Source organism: Castanea sativa, chromosome 11 (genome assembly GCF_040712315.1).
Source record: "Castanea sativa cultivar Marrone di Chiusa Pesio chromosome 11, ASM4071231v1".
Taxonomy (NCBI): Eukaryota; Viridiplantae; Streptophyta; class Magnoliopsida; order Fagales; family Fagaceae; genus Castanea; species Castanea sativa.
In genome coordinates this window covers 14,262,936-14,286,325 of record NC_134023.1, presented here as the reverse complement: position 1 = coordinate 14,286,325, position 23,390 = coordinate 14,262,936, and the positions used below count along the sequence as shown (strand labels likewise).

At 35.2% G+C, this 23,390-nt stretch overlaps 1 protein-coding gene across 1 annotated transcript; it reads left to right on the top strand.

The window, feature by feature from the left end:
- Window positions 1–693: 693 nt before the first annotated feature.
- Window positions 694–2,643, top strand: LOC142616118 (uncharacterized). The gene has a single exon (XM_075789003.1). The coding sequence runs from the start codon at window positions 694–696 to the stop codon at window positions 2,641–2,643; it is 1,950 nt and encodes a 649-aa protein (XP_075645118.1).
- Window positions 2,644–23,390: the final 20,747 nt, after the last annotated feature.

The window sequence follows — 23,390 nt, the reverse complement described above, 5'->3', positions numbered from 1 at the left end:
ATTCACTTTAATTTGAAAAGTAATTCAATCTTTTTAGTTTTCCTTCTCTTTGTTAAGCTTTGTTTTTAAAACTCTTTCGCGTTCACTTTTCATATTTGGTACTCATTTTCTATTTCCAACTCATCTTATGTTTGACACAAATTTTCTTGTCTAATTTTTTCTTGTTATTATTATTTTTTTTATCACTTCTCAATTAAAAATTCAACACAAACTCTTAGTTTTAAATTTTTTTTTTCTTTTTACAAAAATGTCATTGTATTCATTTTTAGTGAAAACGAAAACAGCAAAACAGGTGTATTCATTTTTTGTTTTCAAACTCACATTTTTGGATTCTAAAAATGAAAACCGAGTACAAATAACAATGCCAATCCAGTTTTTTAGAACTGATTTCTAATTTAAAACTGAAAACGAAAACAAAACACACCACTTTTTCTCCTAACCAAACATCCTCTAAGCCACCATCACTTATTGCAAATGTCCAAACGATCTCAGCTCAACTCACTTATTAAACACCAGTTTTTCTCTCAAGCAGTCTGTAAATAAAACAGAATCTCTCCTTTTCCATCCTTCTTGTAAATAAAACAGAATCTCTCTTTTTCCATCTTTTAAATGTGAAAAGCAATTCAATGTTTTTCAGTCTTCCTTCCCTCTGTTAACCTTTTGTCTGCAAACTCTTTCACGTTCACCGCACCAATGGGCTCAAACTCATGTTCTTCTTCTTCTTCGTCTTCAAAACCCAGGAAATTGAAATTCACACTCAGTCCCTTCCTTTGCTTACTATTCTTATTCCTCAACGTCCCCACCACCACCACCACCGCCGCCATTTTCCGAAACCCGTTTCGGAAACCCGAAATCCTGTACTCCCAGCACTGCAACGGCGTCGTTCCCGAGCCCCATTTATCCTCCGGCAATGTCCCCTTCTCCCTCTCCGACGATTTCCTCCGCTTCGAATTCTCATTTTTCTCCGGCGGCATCGGAATCTTCAACCCCTCATATATCCAAACCACCGCCTCCCATGGCGTTCACAAGTTCAAAGCCACCCTGTACATTCGAGACCCGTTAAAGTACTCTGTTTCCCGTTGGTGGCATTTGGGAAGTATTAAGTTTTGGGAAGAAGATTTGGCGTTTTACGTTAATGGGTATTGGTCAGAATCTTCTGGGAAGCTCTGCATGGTCGGATTGGGGAAGAATTATTCTAAGGTTGTTCTTAAGCTTAATTATTCAAAGAATAATACCATTTATGGCAGTTTAATTGATGGTACACTAGAGAGCTTGCATATGGAAAGTGATTATAATTACTTTGAACCGATTGTGATAATGGGTTTGTCTCAGAATCCAAATTATCAGTATCAACTGGTTGATAACGTGAGTTGTTTTAGTGGGGAGAGAGGTGGGAGAGATAAGAATAATATTGATATTAATTTGTCTCTAAGCAAATTGGACCGTGGTGTTTGTTTCATTTTCGATGGACGGACTAGTGTTTATGAATTGGAATATTGGAGTGATTGTGGTAGTGTGAATTGCAATCCTTTAGGTGGGAGTATTGGGTATTTGCCTAATTGGATTGCTTTTCGCAGGGTTCGGTGTGACCAGCACAGCAGAAAGGTACAGATGTTGATTGGTTTTCCTAATCCTAGTAGTGGTATGGAATTTGAATTTCCTGGTCCTAATGCGACATTGATTGCTGAGGGTGCTTGGGATGAGAAAGATAACCAGTTTTGTGGTGTTGCGTGCAGAATTTTGGCTAATGCTTCTGTTGGAGATTGCTCGATTGGGTTGAGTTTGAGATTTCCGGCGGTTTTGTCATTGAGGAATTGGAGAAGCACTGTGGGTGAAATTTGGAGCAAGAAAGATGTGAATGATTCAGAATACTTTGGAAGAATTGGGTTTCAGAGTTGGGAAAGACCTTTTGACCCCCAAGGTCTTAGATATGAGTATACTGAAATTGAGGAAGTAAGAAATTCTTGTGCACTAGGGGAGGAAACTGTTGAGGGCAAGGGTAAGTCTTATCCTGATGGGTTTTCCCAGGACATGGGATTTGATATGTTGGTGAGGAACACCGAAGGAAAGGTAGCGTCGGGTTTCTTAAGGCCACAATTTGTGGGAGATGTGCTTTATGTACAACAGGATGAGCTGAAAAGTAACCATAGCAGAATGTTGAATATGAGTTACAGGATTGGCTTCACACCTCCACCTGATTTTAGGTTTGGAGCTGATGCTATATACAAATTTGTCCATATTTCTGCTGAAGGAATATATGATAGGGATACTGGTGTCCTGTGCATGATAGGATGTCGGCATCTTGATTTTCAATTGAATGATCAATATTCGATTAAAAATGGTTCATTGGACTGTGAAACAAGGATTAAAGTTCAGTTCCCTCCACTGCATGCAGAGCAGGCTGAAATTGCTAAGGGAACTATTGAAAGCAGGCGATCAAAGTCAGATCCTCTTTACTTTGAAAGTCTACAGCTATCTTCAAATTCGATAACCACTACCCAAGCTAAGGAATCCATTTGGAAAATGAAATTGGAGATTACCATGGTTGTGATTTGTTGTGGTGGTCTGATATTTGGTGTTCTATTTAGAAGCCGCTGCATTCTTCCTAAGAGGTTTAGAGACAGTACCTATTATTGGCAATGACGAATTGTAAGGGAACTTATTCAATTAATACTTCTACAAGAATTGCTACTGAACAAACTTGTGAATATCATGTATAATTACTTACCTTTCTTGCTAATACACATCGTCTGGATCCAAAATCAAATGAGCTCTTTCTCCACACCTAAAAGTAAAGGAGTAACACAATTATATAATTAATCCACCTTGCCATATACCATATGGATGTAAGGGATACTTCCTAATAATTTACTAATCTTTAAACATCGCTACAATCCTTTGTAATATATTATTTCTCCTTAATATTATGTCTTTGAGACTAATAGAAGTATTCCCATCCTGTAAGGATATGATCCAATAAGAATATGCATACTGGCGGTTCACTAAGATTTCCATCAAGTCCTAAAAAGTTATAATACTAATATAATCATTGTCTAGTTAAGTGTCAAATTTATATTTTCTTTAAGATTTCATATAACACTTCAACGCTACCATGACATACTCTATAAGATCCAAATTGAAACTGGTAAAATCACACTAAACCTTACAAATATCTCAAGCTACACCATATTGAGGTTTATTCACACAGTAGACACGGCTTCAACGAAATGTTTACAATACTATCAAAACTAAATATTTCACTGATATAAATCCTTGATTGATTTTCAGGTTATAACTAACTATTGGTTTCGAAGGGAAGAACATAGAAAGTAAAAGACGGAGACATGCAGTGGCGGCTCCAGAAATATATTTTAGGGTGATAATTTTGACAATTTATTGGTCTTTATCATTATATTAACCACAAGGTTTTGAATTCCATTCTAGTGAATATTTTGAGTTGACTAATGAAATGGAATATTCAAGTAATCATGTATATACCGGTACACTGTGTTAATATATATTAAACTTATTATCTAATCAAAAGTTTTAAAAAATACCTCCTTATTTTCTCTGAAGTCTTTCAATACTTCTATCAATGGTTTTAAAAATTAGATTGGTGGATCAAAAAAAGAAAAAGAAAAAGAGAGAGTGATTCCTGGTTAGATGACATTATAATAGTTATTTAGTAATTTAATAATTTATAATTATATATTTACTATACATATTTCCTTCTAAAAAAATCTACAAATATTAATTTAGTTGGTCATATAGTGTTTCACTGTTTTGTGCATATAATTGAACGTTAGCATGGTCACAACATGGCAATCTATCAATATATTGATTTAAAAAAAAAAATTAATCTTAACTAGTAGCAAAGTAGAACATATCATTCCAATTAATTTCCCCACCTATCTCAATACTTCGTTCTTTCTATTTTGTTGTTGACCAACTAGTTTCTCTCTCTCTCTCTCTCTCTCTCTATCTCTCTCTCTCTCTCTCTCTCTCTCTCTCTCTCTCTCTCTCTCTCTCTCTCTCTCTCTCTCTCTGGAGATCTCTTGCAAGCTATAGCCCATGAGTGCCGTTTCCTCTGCCGTCTACAACTAGCATGGCCACCACTACAAGCCACCGTGATAGAGGGACCTCCTTTGTTGCAAAGCTGCGAAAAAATGATCTCCTCCATTGCAAAACGAACATTTCTCTAATCCTGCGTTGTGAATTTTTCTATATTTTAATCTTCATCTTCTTCTTTTTTTTTTTTTTTTTTTTTTTTTTTTTTTTTTGGTCAGGGTGTTCAAATTTATATTTTAGGGGGTCAAAACGAAACAAATTTAAAAATACACTATATAATTTTTTTTTCTCTTCAGGTCGGGGGTTCATTTGAACCCCTTGCCATCAACGCAGCACCGCCCCTAGAGACATGGGATGATACCGATTGAGAGATCAAACTTGTACACTAGCTACAGCCTGTTGATAATGCCTTCAACCATCCCAATACAATTTTTTTTTTCCTTTTCTTCTTTGGCTTGCATGTATAAGTCTTGCTTTTTTTTCTCACACAATTAATTTATAGAGATGGGATGCTATCAACCTTTAATACCCCTATTAAGTTGTATTGGATTAACTAAAAATGGAAGGATTAGTATTAAGAATAAGTGTATAAAATGAGAGTTGGTCAAAATGAGCTTCGGGGGGCTTATATTATGTTCCTCAGGTTTGGTCTGAGGTACAAGTTACACTTGTTCTTGAATTACAATCACACTAATTGTATTGCTATCTTTTCTTCTCTGATCTATTCCTCCCCTTTTTACAGAGGTCTTTCCACCTTCTATAGCCTCCCAGGTTGTATCTTCGTCTTCCACTTAGAGGGCTTGGGTTTGTTTCTCTTGATACTTGCCCCATTAGGACTTCACTAGAAGGCTTCTACACCAGGCTATAAGCTGTGATGCGACTGTTCAAAGGTCATTTCTCCATTAATGTGTCCAGCTAAGTGGGTTCAGAGTATTGAATGTAGAGATGATGGATGCTTTACCTACATTATTCCCTTCTTTGCTTGCCGAAAAATCTTCCTCCTCTTTCTCGGTTTATGTCTGTTGGTCTTCAAAACTGGTCTTCGGCCCTCCTGAGGACATAAGAGTGTCCTTGGGGTCTTCGGGCATTGTAGTCTCCCTAGACTTGTGATGAGTTGCTCATATTTCTCCCGAGGACTCGCTGTCAGTGCCTTCCAAGGTATGTTCTTCTAACATTGGACTTCTCACTTTTGACTCTATCCTTGGATTCTCGTCCTCCCCCACCCCACACACACACACACACACACACACACACATATATATTCTGTTCTTCTATGTATTCTTATATATTCTTAGGCACAACTTCTTCTTCTTCTTTTCTCTCCCCCATTATCAATAATTTTCAATCTCTTACAGTTTATATATTGTTTAGAAATCTAACTCTCCTTTTTTTTTTCTTATCACATAGGCAATTTGATGTTTGTGAAATCTATAATAGAAGTCTTTATCAAACCTACCATCCAAACTATTATAGGCATGCATTTCTCTTCTTTGTTTTTGTGTTTTTTTTTTTAAGGATTTGCTTATGAGTCACAAATGCAATTTAAAATCCATGACATCCATTATATAACCTCTATAAATATTTACGCTCTATCTATTTATTATTCAAGAATTATCAAATTTTGTATTCTCTCCTACAACAAGGGTTCCATCTGGATATGTGTTATGTTTATATGTGTGTTATTAGATTATATTAATTTTCCTGAGTAGTAAAATTTTTATGTTACTATTTCCCATTTTTATTTTTTTTGGTTATTGATTTATATATGTGCGAAAGAAATTGTCTAACATTATGAGCATGTAATTTTTTTTTTAATTTCACTGTAATTAATTTTTATGTTGGTTTTTACAAATATCAATATCCATAAAATTTTAAACATAGCATGTTTAGTATGATCATGATTGCTATCATAAAATAATATTAAATCTACATCATGAAAAGGAATTCACATCAACTATTTGCTTTCACTAATAATTTTTTCTAACAATTTTATATATCTCTTTTATCCCTTAGGACTCCTTTAATATTAAATTTTCACGACTCTACTCTTTTTTAAGGAGTTCCCATCCATTTGTGTATCAAAATGTAACTCTAAATAAATTTTGAAAAAAAAAAAAATACCATGTAGTCTATACTCTTCAAGTGCATAACACATTTTAGATGTAACCACAAATATTTTGGAAAATGAAAAACCTTTGGTTAAGTTTGCTTAGGATTTTAATTATTAAATTTAGGAAGTTTTTTCATATAAATATGTTGTGTGATTGCTTGAATCTAAAGAATAATACTTTATATACAATTTATATGATCAAGACTCTAGTGATTTTTAATAAAATTATTCTTAAAGTTTATTGCCAAGATCGTGCAACGCACAAGAATAATGCTAGTATGGCATAAAAGTAGACTCTAATTTGAGATTTAATTGAATTTTCTCTCACCTTATGGTTTGAAAATCTTAAGGACGTTATTTATTCATTTCAACAAACTAAGACTTAAGCACGAGACACTAGAGAATGATATAAATTGACTAGAGTTCTTTTTTGCTAATCACAATGTAACATTCATGTCTCTTGCTCTTTTTTTCTTTTGGTCACATTAAATATTCTTGGAGAATTATATTGAACTTAAAGAAATATGTCTTCTTCTGTTTTTAAATAATTTAAATAATATTATTTCATCCATAAGTAATATCAACAAGATAAGTTCATCATTATATTTTTTTCTACATCATAGCTTGGTTACTATCATTATTGAATATGTTCTCAAACAGGTTCACAAGTAGTTAGGAATAAAAGCCAGAGCATAAACATAAACATAAACATAAGTATATACATAACATACTAAACGAAAAATTAATAATTTAGAGAAACAAATAAAAACTAAATGAGTAAAAATATACTTTAATAACATAAATTTAAATGTTTATATACAAAAATTTAAAAGGAAACAATAAAGTTATTTTATTTTGCACTTTTATCTTTGATTTGAAATTCTACTTATTTATATCATTTTTCCCTGATATGAACCTCAATCAACACGCTTTGAGAACCAACAAATAATATTGGAATATTTGCCCAAGAAATCTAAAATTCAAATTTTTGATAGAAAACCCCGACCCAACGTCTATAAATGAAACGCGAACCAAAGGTATAAAGTAACAAACCTCGACCCAATGATTATAATTGAATCACAAATCGAAGGTATAAAATTTGAATGCCATAATGAAAAATCCATGATAAATTCACAGGTTTTTTGAAGAACCAATAGAAGAAGCAAACTTCACGTTTGTCTTGATTTTCATTCAAAAAAATTAATTCATTGATTACAATGAGTGCATACTATATATAAAACATGGCTAAAAATAGGAAAGTAGATAAAAAAAATGAATAAAAAATAGAAGCCAAAAATTAAGTTGATTTGGTTTGAAATTAGCAGCAAAAATTGATTGAAATGGGCAAACAAATCATGATTATGGAAGGCAAGTCAATCAGCCAATCAGCACTCTACACGTGCCTATTAGGATTTAAGGCCAATGGCTGTTGGCACTGCGAGTGTGCTAACTGACACTTCACAAATGCCATTGATAATATTCTTTAAAATAGAGCCTCCAGAATTTCTTTAATGTAAAGGGAGAGAGGGGGTGCTGAATTTTATTTTCTCCTTTATTTATGGAGGTGTGTCTGCTTAAAAAAAAAAAAGCTATGAATGTTTAGAAAATTAGCATATACAAATTGGGTCAGGTTTTATTCCTAAAAAATCGAATTTGATAGGCCTAGACCTAAGCTAATCTTATCTGGGCCTAATTTACAACCTGCGCCAATTAGCACTTCCTCTTGGTGATGTAAAAAGTATTTCTAACGTGAGTATTTCTAATTCTAAATGTAACTAATGTGAGTAATTTTAATTCTTAAAAAAAAACGTGAGTGTTTCTATTTTAGTCTTAAATAAAAAAACACGTGAGCTCCACAGTCTACAAAACTTTATTATTTTCAATCAATGTATTTAATACAGTATAACTGGAGGTAAACCATGACAACTTGTATTTACCTTAATTTTAGATGTCAATAAGTATTATTATTATTATTATTATTATTATTAGTGGTTACCTTAATTTTTTATCATCTCCTTTAGCTTTCTTAATTTGTTGTCCTTTTTAAAAAAAATTATAATTATTGTATTGATAAATTTTATTATTTTACTAATTTGGTGCAGAAATAATTCATGTAGATTTGCTTTATATAAACAATTACTTTGATATTGATATAAATGGAAGATGGCCTAATAATCTCAAGGTGATGTCCATAGGTTATTTTTTTTAACAAAGAAATGTTAGTGTCAAAGGTGCAAATATAGAGGAGTGAGCACGTGCACATACACACAAAGACACAACTGAAAAATATATAAATGGAGAAAAAATAATAAACATAAACATGATATATTCTGATGTATGAACTAACAAAATAAATTAAATAATTAATAAATCATAGAAATATAAAACTACGAAATTAATAAATAAATATATATATTGCTAAGAAATTAAATTTAAATGTTTATAAAAAAAATCCTTAAAAACAAAAAATTTAGTGAACTTTAAAAGATAATTTTAAAATTATTTTATTTTCTATTTTTCATCCTTAGTTTTAAAATCTCACTTGTAATTTACAATTTTTGCCCACTAACTTATAAATATAAATCTTAGGGGTAACTCTATAGAGTTTATCTATGGTACAAATAGTTGGAGAGTTTCCTTGATGGCTAGCATTGTTGGAGCTTAAAGGAAATCCAATTAGATTTTAATTGGATACTCAATTTTGCGTCATGTATCCCATTTAATTTTTAATTTTGTGCCAAGTGAATTATTAAATGAAAATTGAAGAATCCAAATCCAATTAGATTCTAAATTGAATTTCAATTAGAGTCTAATTTTCCACCATGCATTTATCTAAGTTTTTAATTTTTGTAGCAAGTGAATTATTGAGTGCAAAAACCGAAGAGTCTAAAGCCAATTAAATTCTAAATCATATATATATATATATATATATAATGAGAAAAAAATTACATATTTTAGAAATGCATGGTTTAAAAAAAGTGTAAACTAATACCATGTATAATTTGAAACTCTTCTAAAAAAATGTATAATTTTAATCGTATTGCGATTGTTTTTAATTCTATCAATGCATATACACACGGCTACACACTAGTCAATATTCAATATTTATATATAAACAGAGATCTCATGCGGGTGAGTATGAGGTTCTACCAAGTGGCGCATTGTATTACATTTTTTTTTAATTTAAGCTTCCACCTTATCCAAATTTAGCATTTATGTTAGATGCATTTATTTCAATATATTAATATAATTCAAAGAATTTGTATACATTTACAGCTTTAAATGATTTGGATAGATACAAATGGATGTAAAAATTCGATTAAAAATGGTTCATTGGACTGTGAAACAAGGATTAAAGTTCAGTTCCCTCCACTGCATGCAGAGCAGGCTGAAATTGCTAAGGGAACTATTGAAAGCAGGCGATCAAAGTCAGATCCTCTTTACTTTGAAGGTCTTCAACTGTCTTCAAATTCCATAACCACTACCCAAGCTAAGGAATCCATTTGGAAAATGAAATTGGAGATTACCATGGTTGTGATTTGTTGTGGTGGTCTGCTATTTGGTGTGCTATTTAGAGGCCGCTGCATTCTTCCCAAGAGGTTTAGAGACAGTACCTATTATTGGCAATGACGAATTGTAAGGGAACTTATTCAATTAATACTTTTACCAGAATTGCTACTGAACAAACTTGTGCATATCATGTATAATTACTTACCTTTCTTGCTAATACTCGTAGTCTAGATCTAAAATCAAATGAGCTCTTTCTCCACACCTGAAAGTAAAGGAGTAACACAATTATATAATTAATCCACCTTGTCGTATACCATATGGATGTAAGGGATACTTCCTAATAATTTACTAATCTTTAAACATCGCTACAATCCTCCATAATATATTATTAATTTCTCCTTAATATTATCTCTTTGAGACTAATAGAGGTATTCCCATCCCATAAGGATATATCCAATGAGAATATGCATACTAGCGATTCACTAAGATTTCCATCAAGTCCTAATAGGTTATAATACCAATATAACCATTGTCTAGTTAAGTGTCAGATTTATATTTTCTTTAAGATTTCATATAATACTTCAATGCCACCATGAAATACTCTATAAGATCCAAATTGAAATTGGTAAAATCACACTAAACGATACAAATATCTCATGCTACACCATATTGAGGTTTATTCACACAGTGGACACGGCTTCAACGAAATGTTTACAATACTATCAAAACTAAATATTTAACTGACATAAATCTTTGATTGATTTTCAGGTTATGACTAACTATTGGTTTCCAAGGGAAGAACACAAAAAGTAAAAGATGGAGACATGCAATGGCGACTCCAGAAATGTTTTTTAGGGGGGTCAATTTTGACAGTTTATTGGTCTTTATCATTATAATAACCACAAGGTTTTGAAATATGTTCTAGTGAATAATTTGAGTTGACTAATGGAATGGAATATTCGAGTAATCGTGTATATACTGGTGTACCGTTTTAACATATATTAAACTTATTATCTAATCAAAAGTTTTAAAAAAGACCTCCTTATTTTCTCTGAAGTCTTTCAATACTTCTATCACTGGTTTTAAAAATTAGATTGGTGGATCAAAAAATTGAAAAAAAAAAGAGTGATTCTTGGTTAGATGACATTATAATAGTTATTTAGTAATTTAATAATTTATAATAATATATTTACTATACATATTTCCTTCTAAAAAAATCTGCAAACATTAATTTAGTTGGTCATTTATTAGATAGTGTTTCACTGTTTTGTGCATATATTTGACCGTAAAAAAAAAAAAGGTTGCAATGCCACAATGGGGCAATCTATCAATATATTGATTTTTTTTAAAAATAAATATTAACTTTCAGCAAATTAGAACGTGTCATTCCAATTAATTTCCCCACTTATCTCAAAACTTCTTTCTTTCTATTTTGCTGTTGACCAACTAGTCTCTCTCTCTCTCTCTCTCTCTCTCTCTCTCTATGGAGATCACCAGAAAGCCATAGCCCATGAGTGTGGTATCCTCTACCGTCTACAACTAGCATGGCCACTACTACAAGCCACCGTGATAGAGGGACCTCCTCTGCTGCAAAGCTGCGAAAAATGATCTCCTCTACTGCAAAATGAACATTTCTCTAATCCTGCGTTGTGAATTTTTCTATATTGTCATCTTCATCTTCTTCTTTTTTTGGGTTAGGTTGTTTAAGTTTATATTTTAGGGGGTCAAAACAAAATTTTTTTTAAAATACACCATATAAAATTTTTTTTTTCTTCAAATCAGGGGGTTCATTTGAAACCCCTGCCATCAATGCAGTGCCACCCCTGAAGACATGGGATGATATCGATTGAGAGATCAAACTTGAACACTAGCTATAGCCTGCAGATGATGCCTCCAACCATCCCAGTATAATTTCTTTTTTCCTTTTCTTCTTTGGCTTGCATGTATAAGTCAGACTTGCTTATGTGGGATGCTAATCAACCTTTAATACCCCTATTAAGTTGTATTGGATGAACTAGAAATGGAAGGATTAGTATTAAGCATAAGTGTATAAAATGAGAGTTGGTCAAAATGAGCTTCGGGGGCTTATATTATGTTCCTTAGGTTTGGTCCAAGGTACATGTTACACTTGTTCTTGGGTACATCACACTACTTGTATTGCTATCTTTTCTTCTCTGATCTGTTCCTCCCCTTTCTACAAAGGTCTTTCCACCTTATATAGCCTCCCAAGTTGTATCTTAGTCTTCCATTTAGAGGGCTTGGATTTGTTTCTCTTGATACTTGTCCCATTAGGACTCCACTGGAAGGCTTCTACACTAGGCTATAAGCTGTGATGACACTGTTTATGAGTCATTTCTCTATTAATGTGGCCAGTTAAGTGGGTTTAGAGTATTGAATGCAAGGGTGATGGATGCTTTATCTACATTATTCCCTTCTTTGCTTGTCGACAAATCTTCCTCATCTTCCTTGGTTTATTATGCCTGATGGTCTTCAGAATTGGTCTTTGACCCTTCTGAGGACATAAGAGTGTCCTCAGGGTCTTCGGGCATTGTAGTCTCCCTAGATTTGTGATCAATTGCTCATATTTTTCCTGAGGGCTCGTTGTCAGTTCCTTCCAAGGTATGTTCTTCTAACATTGGACTTCTCACTTTTAACCCTATCCTCGGATTCTCGTCCTCACACACACACACACACACAAACACACAAAGATATATATATATATATATATATATATATATATATATATTTTGTTCTTCAGTGTATTCTTATAGATTCTTAGGCACAACTTCTTCTTCTTCTTCTTCTTTTCTCTCCCCCATTATCAATAACTCTCAATCTCTTATAGTTTATATATTGTTTAGAAATCTAACTCTCCTTTTTTTTTTTTTTTCTTTTTCCTTTTCTTTTTCTTATCACTTAGGCAATTTGATGTTTGTGAAATCTATAGTAGAAGTCTTTATCAAACATACCATCCAAACTATTATAGGCATGTATTTCTCTTCTTTGTTTTTGTGTTTTTTTGTAAGGATTTGCTTATGAGTCATAAATGCAATTTTAAATTTATAACATCCATTATATAACCTCTATAAATATTTATGCTTTATCTATTTATTATTCAAGAATTATCAAATTTTGTATTCTCTCCTACAACAAGGGTTCCATCTGGATATGTGTTATGTTTATATGTGTGTTATTAGATTAAATTAAGTTTCCTAAGTAGTAAAAATTTTATGTTACTATTTCTCATTTTTATTTGTTGTTATTGATTTGTATGTGTGCGAAAGAAATTGTCTAACACTATGAGCATGTGACTTTTTTTTTAATTTCACTGTAATTAATTTTTATGTTGGTTTTTACAAATATTAGTTTCCATAAAATTATAAACATAGCATGTTTAATAAGATCATGATTGCTATCATAAAATAATATTAAATCTGATGATGCATAAAAAATCAGTAGGCTGAATGCTCCGGGCTTCAATGGGCTAGTAGTTGCTTGGAAGGCCTAAAAAGAAAGAAGCACTAGATCAAAGGTGACCGGGGTGAACTGGCTAAGAATCCTCCGATGCTTAAGTTAGTTTTTCTCGCTAGAACTCAAGAATTCCAACTTTAGGGGTGGTGGAAAACTTACCTTCATTTGATATGGATGAGTCCTTTTATAGTGAGCTTCGGAGTGGTAACTTGTTTAGTAACTTCCTTAACGTGGATGGAAGTTAGAAGGTTTAGTCTTATCTTTTACAACTGCTATAGAAGTTAGAAGGTTCAAACTTATCTTCTACAACTGTCATTAGATGTTAAGAACTTAGTAGGAAGTTAGAGCAATGAATAAGGATTTTGCTCATACTTCATAATAATAGAACGTGGCTGGATTATAAGCTTTTGGATATAAATTCATCCTAAAAATTTCTAAGTGTCGGGAGGTCGTCCAGGTGTTTTGATGTTGGATGACCTTCTTACTCTTGGACGACTGTCTTACTTTTGGACAAACTTCTTGGATTGGGACGACCTTTTTTGATTTGGATGACCCTCTAGATGAATAGGACATGGTTCAATTTTTGGTCCACCATCAGTTGCCCCTTCAGTCCAAGGGTTGTCTTAAACACTGTAGTAGAACTTCGATATTTTAATGGTTAGTTAGTATGCCACGTGTCGTCCTTGTGTAGGTAGATTTTTGTCGCTTCAGATCATGCCACGTGCCACAATCTTATTGGTTGACTTGTCGAGTTGATTCACTTTTTCGTTGTATATGCCACGTGTCAGCTCTTGATTGGTCCACGTCGCTTTGTTGGCCCACCTCTGGGGCTTATAAATATGTACATTCTCTCTCCTACCCTTTCACCTTTCTAATGTTTTCCCTTCTAGCATCTTGTCCAAGAGCTTCATCTAGTCATCCTCATTTGTAGTCTCTTATCAGGTACTTCATTCCCTTCTTCCTTAGGTTTTCATCTTTTGGAAGTTCTACACATTTTTATAAATATGTCCGCGTCTAGTGGTAGTACAGAAAGAGAAATAGACAAGTATCAGGACGTGTTTTCTGGTAGTAGTAGCAGCTATGAGAGTAGTAGTGAGGGTAGTAGTAGTAGTAGTAGTAGTGGTAACAACAATTCCCAAGACGAGCATTATTCGTTTGTAGTCTCTCGTCAAGTACTTCCTTCCCTTCTTCCTTAGGTTTTGGTCTTTAGGAAGTTCTACACATTTTTATAAATATGTCTGTGTCTAGTGGTAGTACAGAGAGAGCAATAAATGAGTATCAGGATGTGTCTTCTGGTAGTAGTGGCAGCTGTGAGAGTCGTAGTGAGGGTAGTAGTAGTAGTGGTAACAACAGTTCCTAAGACGAGCATTATTCGTCTAGGGTTCCTAGTTTTCCTTTAAAGGAATTCCTAGAGATGCAACGTAGGATGACTTCTAGGGCTGAGGCTAGCTTTTCTAGAAGAAGTAAATCAGTAAGCCCTCCTCAAGATGAAGAGGAGGACGAAAATGTTATTTATAGTTGTGCCCCTGAGGTGGTGTCCACCCTAGATTCAAGTAAGTTGGCAACCCTTGTAGGCAGATACTAGCTTCTTGATGATATTAGGCCTTGTCTACCTGAAAGTGGAGAATGATGTTGTTCTCCTATTTCTAGTTTTGGCATGTATACTTCCTACCTATTAGTAGGTCTTAGGTTTGCTCTCAATTCTTTTTGTAGAGTCTCTTCCATAGGTTGGGTATTGAACCAAACCAGCTCAATCTTAATGGATTGAGGACAATAGTAGCCATGCAAGTGTTATGGCGTGAGGTTTTTGTGGGGAACCGTCCAATCACAGTGGACAAGTTTCTCTATTGTTATAAACCCTCAGAGATTAAGCAGTTTGTTGGTTTTTACTAGTTTTCATCTAGGGGCCCTCAATTTAGTTTGATTAAGGGTCGTAGTTCTTTTGATAGGATATGGAAGAGGGGATTTTTCTTTATTTCTGGAGATTGGGCTAGGGACCAAATTGATGTAAATAATTGCCCTTTTCCTCCTTTTACCAGTGCCTTAGGCCGTCTTTGTCTTGAGGTATGTCATTCTTTCCTTTACTTTGTTTGTTTTACTTAGTCTTTTCCTCGTCTAACTCTGTTTTATGTTTGTGCAGCCATTACTTGTCCACGTTTAGAAAAGTTTCATTTAGATTGCATTAACAGAGCCCATGCTCATCTAGAGAGGTCTTTCCACAACCTAGTGACTTTGCGTTGTTTTGCTGTCTAAGGACTTAGTCTAGAGCTTACTGAAGAGAATCTCGCCCACGAGTTGACCACTTGTCAAAGTAAGTGTCGTCTATCTTCATTTCATCATTATTTTTTATTTTATTTTTTAATATTCCTTTATCTTTCCTTATGATAGGGTTAGCCACTACAAAGGAAAACAAAGGAACAAATGTGGCAAGTGGCACTGAAGAAGACGACGATGTTTAGATTCAGGACGATCCAACTCCCTTGTCCGTCTAGAAGTCTATCGTCCAAAACCCTACCGTTCAGAAGCCTGCTGTCCAGACTTCTATTGGGAAGAGGAAGGGCAATTCAAGCAATGTTGACCTTGGAGACCTCCCAAGTCGTAGAGGCCAGAAGATGCCAAATTTTGGCAAGACCCCTCTTCCCAAAGTTTCGAGGCCTCAAGACACAATGGTATCCCTGGACGACACGGCAGTGAACGCAGTCCCTCCCCAAGCTTCTCCTTCAATCGTCTAGATGGTAACTTCTCCCCTTGCAGCCAAAGGTCCTCAGAGAGTTCATCCTTCAGTTTCAACCCCTCGTCCTCCTAACTTGGTACTAGACGAAGGCTATGCCTAGAAGACATTCAAAGGAATTATCACTGACAAAGAAGTAAGTGCATGTTATGACATGTCAGTGAAGGACTTTAAACGTTTTGCCATCCATGACCCCTTCATGGTATGTAATTTTCTCGTCATTCTCATTTTATTTTCTGAGAAATTTATGAAAATAATCCTAAATTTTGAATATTTGGAGCACATCCCTAACTAAACCGGCATTCTCTGTATCTCTGATAATAATCCTATAAGTATTCGAAAACCTCAACCCTAAGGTCCCTAATCTTCTTCCATTGATTATCTAACTTCAATATTACTTTCTCTTTTGTTTCCAAAAAGAGAAAAAATCTTGCTTGATGGGAATATGTACGAAATTCCTAAACCTGTGAGATGCAAAAATAGAGAAAAATATACGCCAAAGAAAAATAATTACACACAAGACAATATTTATGTGGTTCGGCAGTTTGCCTATGTCTACGGAGTTGCAGGGATTTCAATATTCTCAAGGAATAATACAGAGTCTGGCAGTACAGTTTTTTCTCTCTCAAAAAAATGACATAAAAAAAACCCTAATCTCCAAAACAACAGTTTTTATATTCTGCGCACAAGATTCACAATGGGCTACAAAAACAGCCTAAGCCTTCGCTCCATAGACTAAGCCTTAAAAAAGTCTCCCATTAAAAATTGTAACAACATTATTTCGGGTTAGGTCATAATTCGGATCAAACACAATTAGGCTCCACAAAGCCCAACATTGCTTGCTCTTCAAACTTCAAAGTTCAAACCCTTTGAACACTTTTTTTAACACACCGTCAAGATTCTAATCATATTTGTGCATAAAACTATTAGCCATGTACGACTTGCCACCCGGTGTTGTTCTTAGTCCCACAAACCCATAAATAGTTCTCTACTATCTTCTCAATGTTAGTGTATAGCTTAGACTAGATTAGCCCATTGGGCTTAGCCTAGTTTACTGTACTTGTAGTTTATTCATATTACTTGTACTGCATACATACTTAGCCTATATAAGACTCTCTATTGTACATTATTATTTACATATCAATATACAGACTATTCAGTCTTTCTCTCACTTTATATTGTTAACATGGTATCAGAGCTATTCCTCTGACTTTCTGGTTCCTGTGGACATCTCCGACGTTCTTCCACCGCTCTCGCCTTCATCCAGTAGTCACTGTCAGAAGCGAGTCGTCACTGTCAGAAGCGAGTCACCACTGTCACGCCTACAGTCCCTATAACTATCTCATTGTTTTGTTCATCCAACTGACAAAGCAAAGGCATAGAGTGACAAAACAGCCAATCTTGAGCAAAACCCAACCAAGAACAGCCAGAAAGGACTTGACATGCGCCCACACGCGCCACCAGCAGTGCACACGCACCGAACATCGAGCCGCCACGTGCACCACGCGTTCCACGCGCCTAAGACCATCAATGTCTGTCCACATCAGCCCTAGGTTGACGTCATCCTGCATACGTTAGCATCTACATCATCCACCTACGTTAGCACACGTTAGCAGTTGACTTTGACTGTTCATAACACTGTTGACTGTTGACTTTTTTACCAAAGTCAAATTTTTTAAACAAGGCCAGTCTTGCTTAGTTTTTCGCATAGATTCTGATTTTGGGCTTCGTTTTTACATTTGAGGTCTCTAAATCCCACTTTTTGGTCATTTTCTTCATTATGGCTTAACAAAATGAACGAGATATCATACGTCCTATCACCATTATGTTGGATGGCCCTACTAGCTATCATGCATGGTCTCATAATATAATTGTCTTTCTCAAGGGTCATAAACTATGGAGATATGTGTCTGGTTCAATTCCTAAGCTAGTACCAAAACCTCAGTCCAAGGCCACAACTGTTGAAGATGACTCTAATACTGCTGTTACAACGAATGATTATGAATAACGCCTAAAGGAATGGGAGAGTATTCAAGGTAAGATCTTGTCTTGGCTTATTAATACCTCTATTCCCTCCATTCATAATCTTCTTCCTCATCTGAAGACTGCTGAGACTGCTTGAAAATTTCTGACCGATCGTTATAATTGCACTAATGATTCAAGCCTGGAGTTTCACATTGAATCAAAGCTTTATCAAATGCGCCAAGAGACAGATTAGTCTATTTTTTATTTTTATTCTCATACTTCTACTATGTGGGAACAACTCTTTGCTGCAGATCCTCCACTAGTGTGTTCTAAGGACATTGAACTCTTTGTCAAATATCAGGATTGCCGTAAATTTATGCACTTCATGATGGATTTACATGAGGATTTTGAACCTTAGGGCTTTTCTGCTTAGCCAGTCTCCTACTCCTTCTCTTGATGTTGCAATTAAGGAGCTTATTTTTTAGGAGAACCGTTGACCTACTCATCACATGTCATCATCTGATCATGTATTGGCTACACCATCTCCACAGCCTCCCATTGCTGCATTCACTACTCCTTCATGAATAAACTTTGGGCGTCTCACCTCTTAGTCTTCCAAGGGTACTCGCTGCGAGTTTTTCCGTGCCAAAGGCCATGACATCTCAATTTGTTGCAAATTGAAGAAATTTATGTAAGAGCAGAATAAAGCTTCTCTTCCTCAGGTAGTTGCTGTATGTCCTTTAGATCCATCGGTTCCTATATGTCCATCTTTGGCCTCCTCACTTACTATGGCTGATATTGAGGCAATAATTCAACAAGTTTTATCCCGAACTCCCACTACCTTTTCTGTCACCTCAGGTAAACAACCTTGGTTTTTTGATACTGCATTTTGTAACCATATGACTCTTGATGAATCCCAACTTTCTAATAAGGCACCCTTAGAACACCTCATCACCATTTACACTGCTAATGGAACTCCTATGCCTGTTAGTTATAAAGGAACAATCTCTTCTTCTTGTTTATCCCTTAGTAATACTTTTCATATCCCAAAGTTATCCCTCAATTTGCTTTCTATTGGTCAACTTTGTGAATTAGGCATAGATTTTCTATTTACTAATCATGGTGTGGATGTACAGGATTCCCGGACAGGTTAAGTGCTTGGGACAAGCCATAAGGTTAGTTGCATGTTTGAGGTTCATGACTTGAAGATTCCTTCACAAGTTGTTTATGTAGCTGCTACCACTGCCACATCCTCACTTGATCTATGGCATGCTTGACTTGGTCATCCATCCTTATCTCATCTTCAGTTGTTAGCTTCTCAAGGTCATTTAGGTTCAATTCAGTTTCAAAAATTTGATTGTACTTCCTGTCATTTTGGCAAACAAACAATATTGCCCTTTAATAATAGTGACTAATTTTCTTCTGCACCTTTTGATCTTATACATTCTGATATTTGGGGTCTTGAACCTGTTCCCACTGAGGGGTGATCTTGATATTTTGTCATATTTATAGATGATTTTTCTCGATATACTTGGATTTATTTGCTTCATCATAGGTCTTAACTTGTATCTATTTACCAAACATTTCATAAAATGATTGAAACACAGTTTAATTGCACCGTCAAAGTCTTTCGATCAGATAATGCTCAAGAATATAGTGATAAATCTTTCCTATCATTTTTAGATAGTCATGGAACCCTTACTCAATGGTCTTGTCCTTACACCTCTCAACAAAATGGTCGTGCAAAACGAAAACATCATCACATTCTTGATGTTGTCCGTACCCTTCTCATTTTTGCTTCTCTTCCTAAGCGCTTTTGGGGTGAGGCCACAGTCACTGTCGTGTACACCATTAATGGCATTCCTTTACCAACTGCACACAACAAATCACCATTTGAGCTGGTCAAACCCTTGACTACTTCTCTCAATGGGTTTTTGGTTGTGCTTGCTTTGTCTCTTTTCCTCCTCATGAACGAACAAAGTTCCAACCTCGTGCTCATCTTGTTGTTTCCTTGGTTATGGTGTATCTCAAAATGGGTTTCGCTGCTATGATCTTATTTCTCATTGCCTTCGTGCCTCCCGTCATGTTGAGTTTTGGGAAAATCGTCATTTCACGAGTCTTCAGCAGTTTCTTGTGTCCTCTTCCTCCTTGTCTCCCATTTTTATTTATCTTTTCCTCCCTTTCTATCCTGAGCTTGTGGAGGACTCTTTGACATCGGCTTCCTTTCTAGACGACTTATCTCCGATTCTGTCCCCAACGTATGACCTGCCTATCTTGGATCCTGTGGCACCACCCTCTCCCAAGTCTCTTGTTGGTCCTAAACTTCGTCGTTCCACTCGGGTAAGCATTCCTCCCCCTTATCTCACTAATTATCACTGCTTTTTTGCTCTTGCCACCCTCTATGAACCTCACACCTATCGTGAGGCCTATACTGATCCTCTTTGGCAGCAAGCTATGAATGAAGAACTAGATGTCCTTTATAAGAATCACACATGGGATATAGTTGATTTGCCTCCTGGTCAGTCTGTAGTAAGTTGTAGATGGGTTTACAAGATCAAGACCAAGGCTGATGGATCTGTTGAATGATACAAGGCTCGCTTAGTTGCCAATGGCTTTACTCAAGAGTATGGCATTAACTATGAGGAAACATTTGCTCCTATTGGCCTCTTTATTAAATGGATGTGAAGAATGTTTTCCTCAATAGAGACCTCTAAGAAGAAGTGTACATGCAACCACCCCTTGGCTATCCACACTCAGGTAGTCAAGATTGTTGCCTTTGTCGTGCTCTTTATGGTCTTAAGCGGGCTCCTCGAGCTTGGTTTGAAAAGTTTAACTCAGTTGTTGCCCATCAGGGTTTCACTTTGAGTCCTTATGACACTGCTCTCTTTGTCCGAAGATCCTCTGCTAGAATCACTCTTATTCTTCTTTATGTTAATGATATGATTATTACTGGAATGATTCTACAGGCATCCACTTTCTTCAACACTTCCTTAGTCAGCGTTTTGAGGTGAAAGATCTAGGCACTCTCAGCTGCTTTCTTGGGCTTGAGGTTACCTCATCCTCTAATGGATACTATCTTTCCCAAGTTAAATATGCTTATGATCTTCTCTCCAAAGCCAGTATCATCGACAACAAGACTGTTTCCACTCCCTTGGAATACAATGCAAAGCTCACACCCTTGGATGGTGAACTTATATCCGATACTACTCGCAATCGTCAGTTGGTAGGTAGTCTGATCTATCTCACTATTATTCGTCCGGATATTTCACATGTCATGGGTATGGGTAGTAAGTTCATGGATGCCCCTTGTCTGTCCACTATGTTATTGTTCTACACTACTCTACTCGGTCTTCTCTTGAACTTCATGCTTATTCAGATGTGGACTGGGTAGGTTATTCGACTGATCGATGCTCTATCATAAGTTTCTGTTTCCTGTTGGGTACTTCTCTTGTCTTGTGGTGTAGCAAGAAGCAGGATGTTGTTTCCTGTTCCAGCACTGAGGCTGGGTATCATGTCCTTGTCGACACCACATGTGAGCTTGTCTGGCTTCGTTGGCTCTTAGTTGACATGGATACTTTACAACCCACTGCCACTCTCTTTATTGTGACAATCGTAGTGCTATCTACATTGCTCATAATGATCTCTTCTATGAACGCACCAAGCACATTGAGATCGACTGCCATATCACTCGCCAGCATCTCAAGAAAGGCAATCTCAAGTTGTTCTCCATCTCCTCTGCTGACCAGCCTGCTGATATCTTCACCAAGAGTCACCCGCCTGGTCATCTTTAAGATCTTATATTCAAACTCCAATTGGCTTCTCCTTGCCACCTCAAGTTTGAGGGGGGATGTTAGTATATAGCTTAGACTAGATTAGCCCATTGGGCTTAGCCTAGTTTACTGTACTTGTAGTTTACTCATATTACTTGTACTGCATACATACCTAGCCTATACTAATATTACTTATACTGCACACATACCTAGCCTATATAAGGCTCTCTATTGTACATTATTATTTATACATCAATATACAGACTATTCAGTCTTTCTCTTTCACTTTATATTGTTAACACTCAGTAGGGTCAATGGAAAGCCAATGTTTGAGGATTCAATAAACTACGTCACTGAATGTGAAGTTTACGGGATCCTAAATCATAGATTAAAGTCTTTCAAGAAACCCACATGGAGCGTCTCTATTTTTACACAAAACTGAAGAAGAGGAATCAGAAAGGGAAGTGAATTGAGGGATCTACACACTGCGGAACTTGGAGATGTCAAAAGGATGAACAACTTTCTCTTAACGAAATACAATATGGGTCTAAGAGAAGCTTCACTTTTGACCTCAAGAATGGCTTCATTGGCATGGGAAAATGGACCATGCATGAATTCCAGCTTGACGGAGTTTATGGAAACACGCCTAATCATGTATGACTCTTGATTTTTATTTAATATCCATAATGATACTCTGTTTCTTGATTTTATTTAATACCCATAATGCTCTGTTTCTTGATTTTTTTTTTCTTTGAAATCTCTCTCTCTCTCTATATATGGGGATTGTATCTGTCTTCAAGTTAATAAATTTAGGACAGGATTTTGATTTTTGTCTCATATACTGAAATGGGTTTCCCTTAATTTATTGATTTGTAACTTAGATTTCAAACACTGAATTTATGTTGTTGTACCAGTTGAGGATTTGGCCGATTTTGTGAAGTGGCAAATTTTGAATTTTGGGGCTATAATTAATGTCTCTTTGGAACTCCATGGTTTTACTTCTTACTTTAGTTAGTGGACTCTGGGGTTATGGATTTTAGTTATTGTGATCCAAATTGTGGTCTGGAACTATTCGAAAGTGTGTGATATTAATTGTTAATTTTTGATAATCAATATTATTTGTTACTCTAATAGAGATCAGCACCCATTTTATTTGGTTTGCAATAATGGTGACCCAGTTTTGGTTTTTAATGATGCTTGCTTAATGTTGCATTTTGTTATTATATAATTCTTTAATAGATAAGTGTGAAACTTAACATAATTTGGGAATTGGGTGTTGATGGGTTCTAATTCTATCATCTATGCATAATTGATTATATGCATCTAACTTTAATTAAACTAGTAAATTGCCCGTGCGATGCACGAATAATTTTGTGATATTTTGTGTAAGATAGTTTTGCATCATGTTGTACATATATCATAAAGAAAAAGTAGACTAAATTAGAGTAAAGAAATATATACATTTTAAGATATTAAAAATTAGTTTAGTGGCTTCATTGCATATTTGTAGCCTTCTTAAGGTAAGATTAATTTTTTTTTTTTAAAAATCATGAAACCAAAAATAAATGCAAAAGAGTAATAATACCATAAAAATCAAATAATTGTGTTCACATATTTCATACCATGAAATGAAAGTATGTCCAACTTTCTGACCGTCTTCCACTCATCGATAGTGCAACATTAAGATATGGTGTGGGCAAGTGTATATGCATGTGTCTTATAGATAATTTAAAATTAAACCATGGTAGAATACTTTTTTACATTA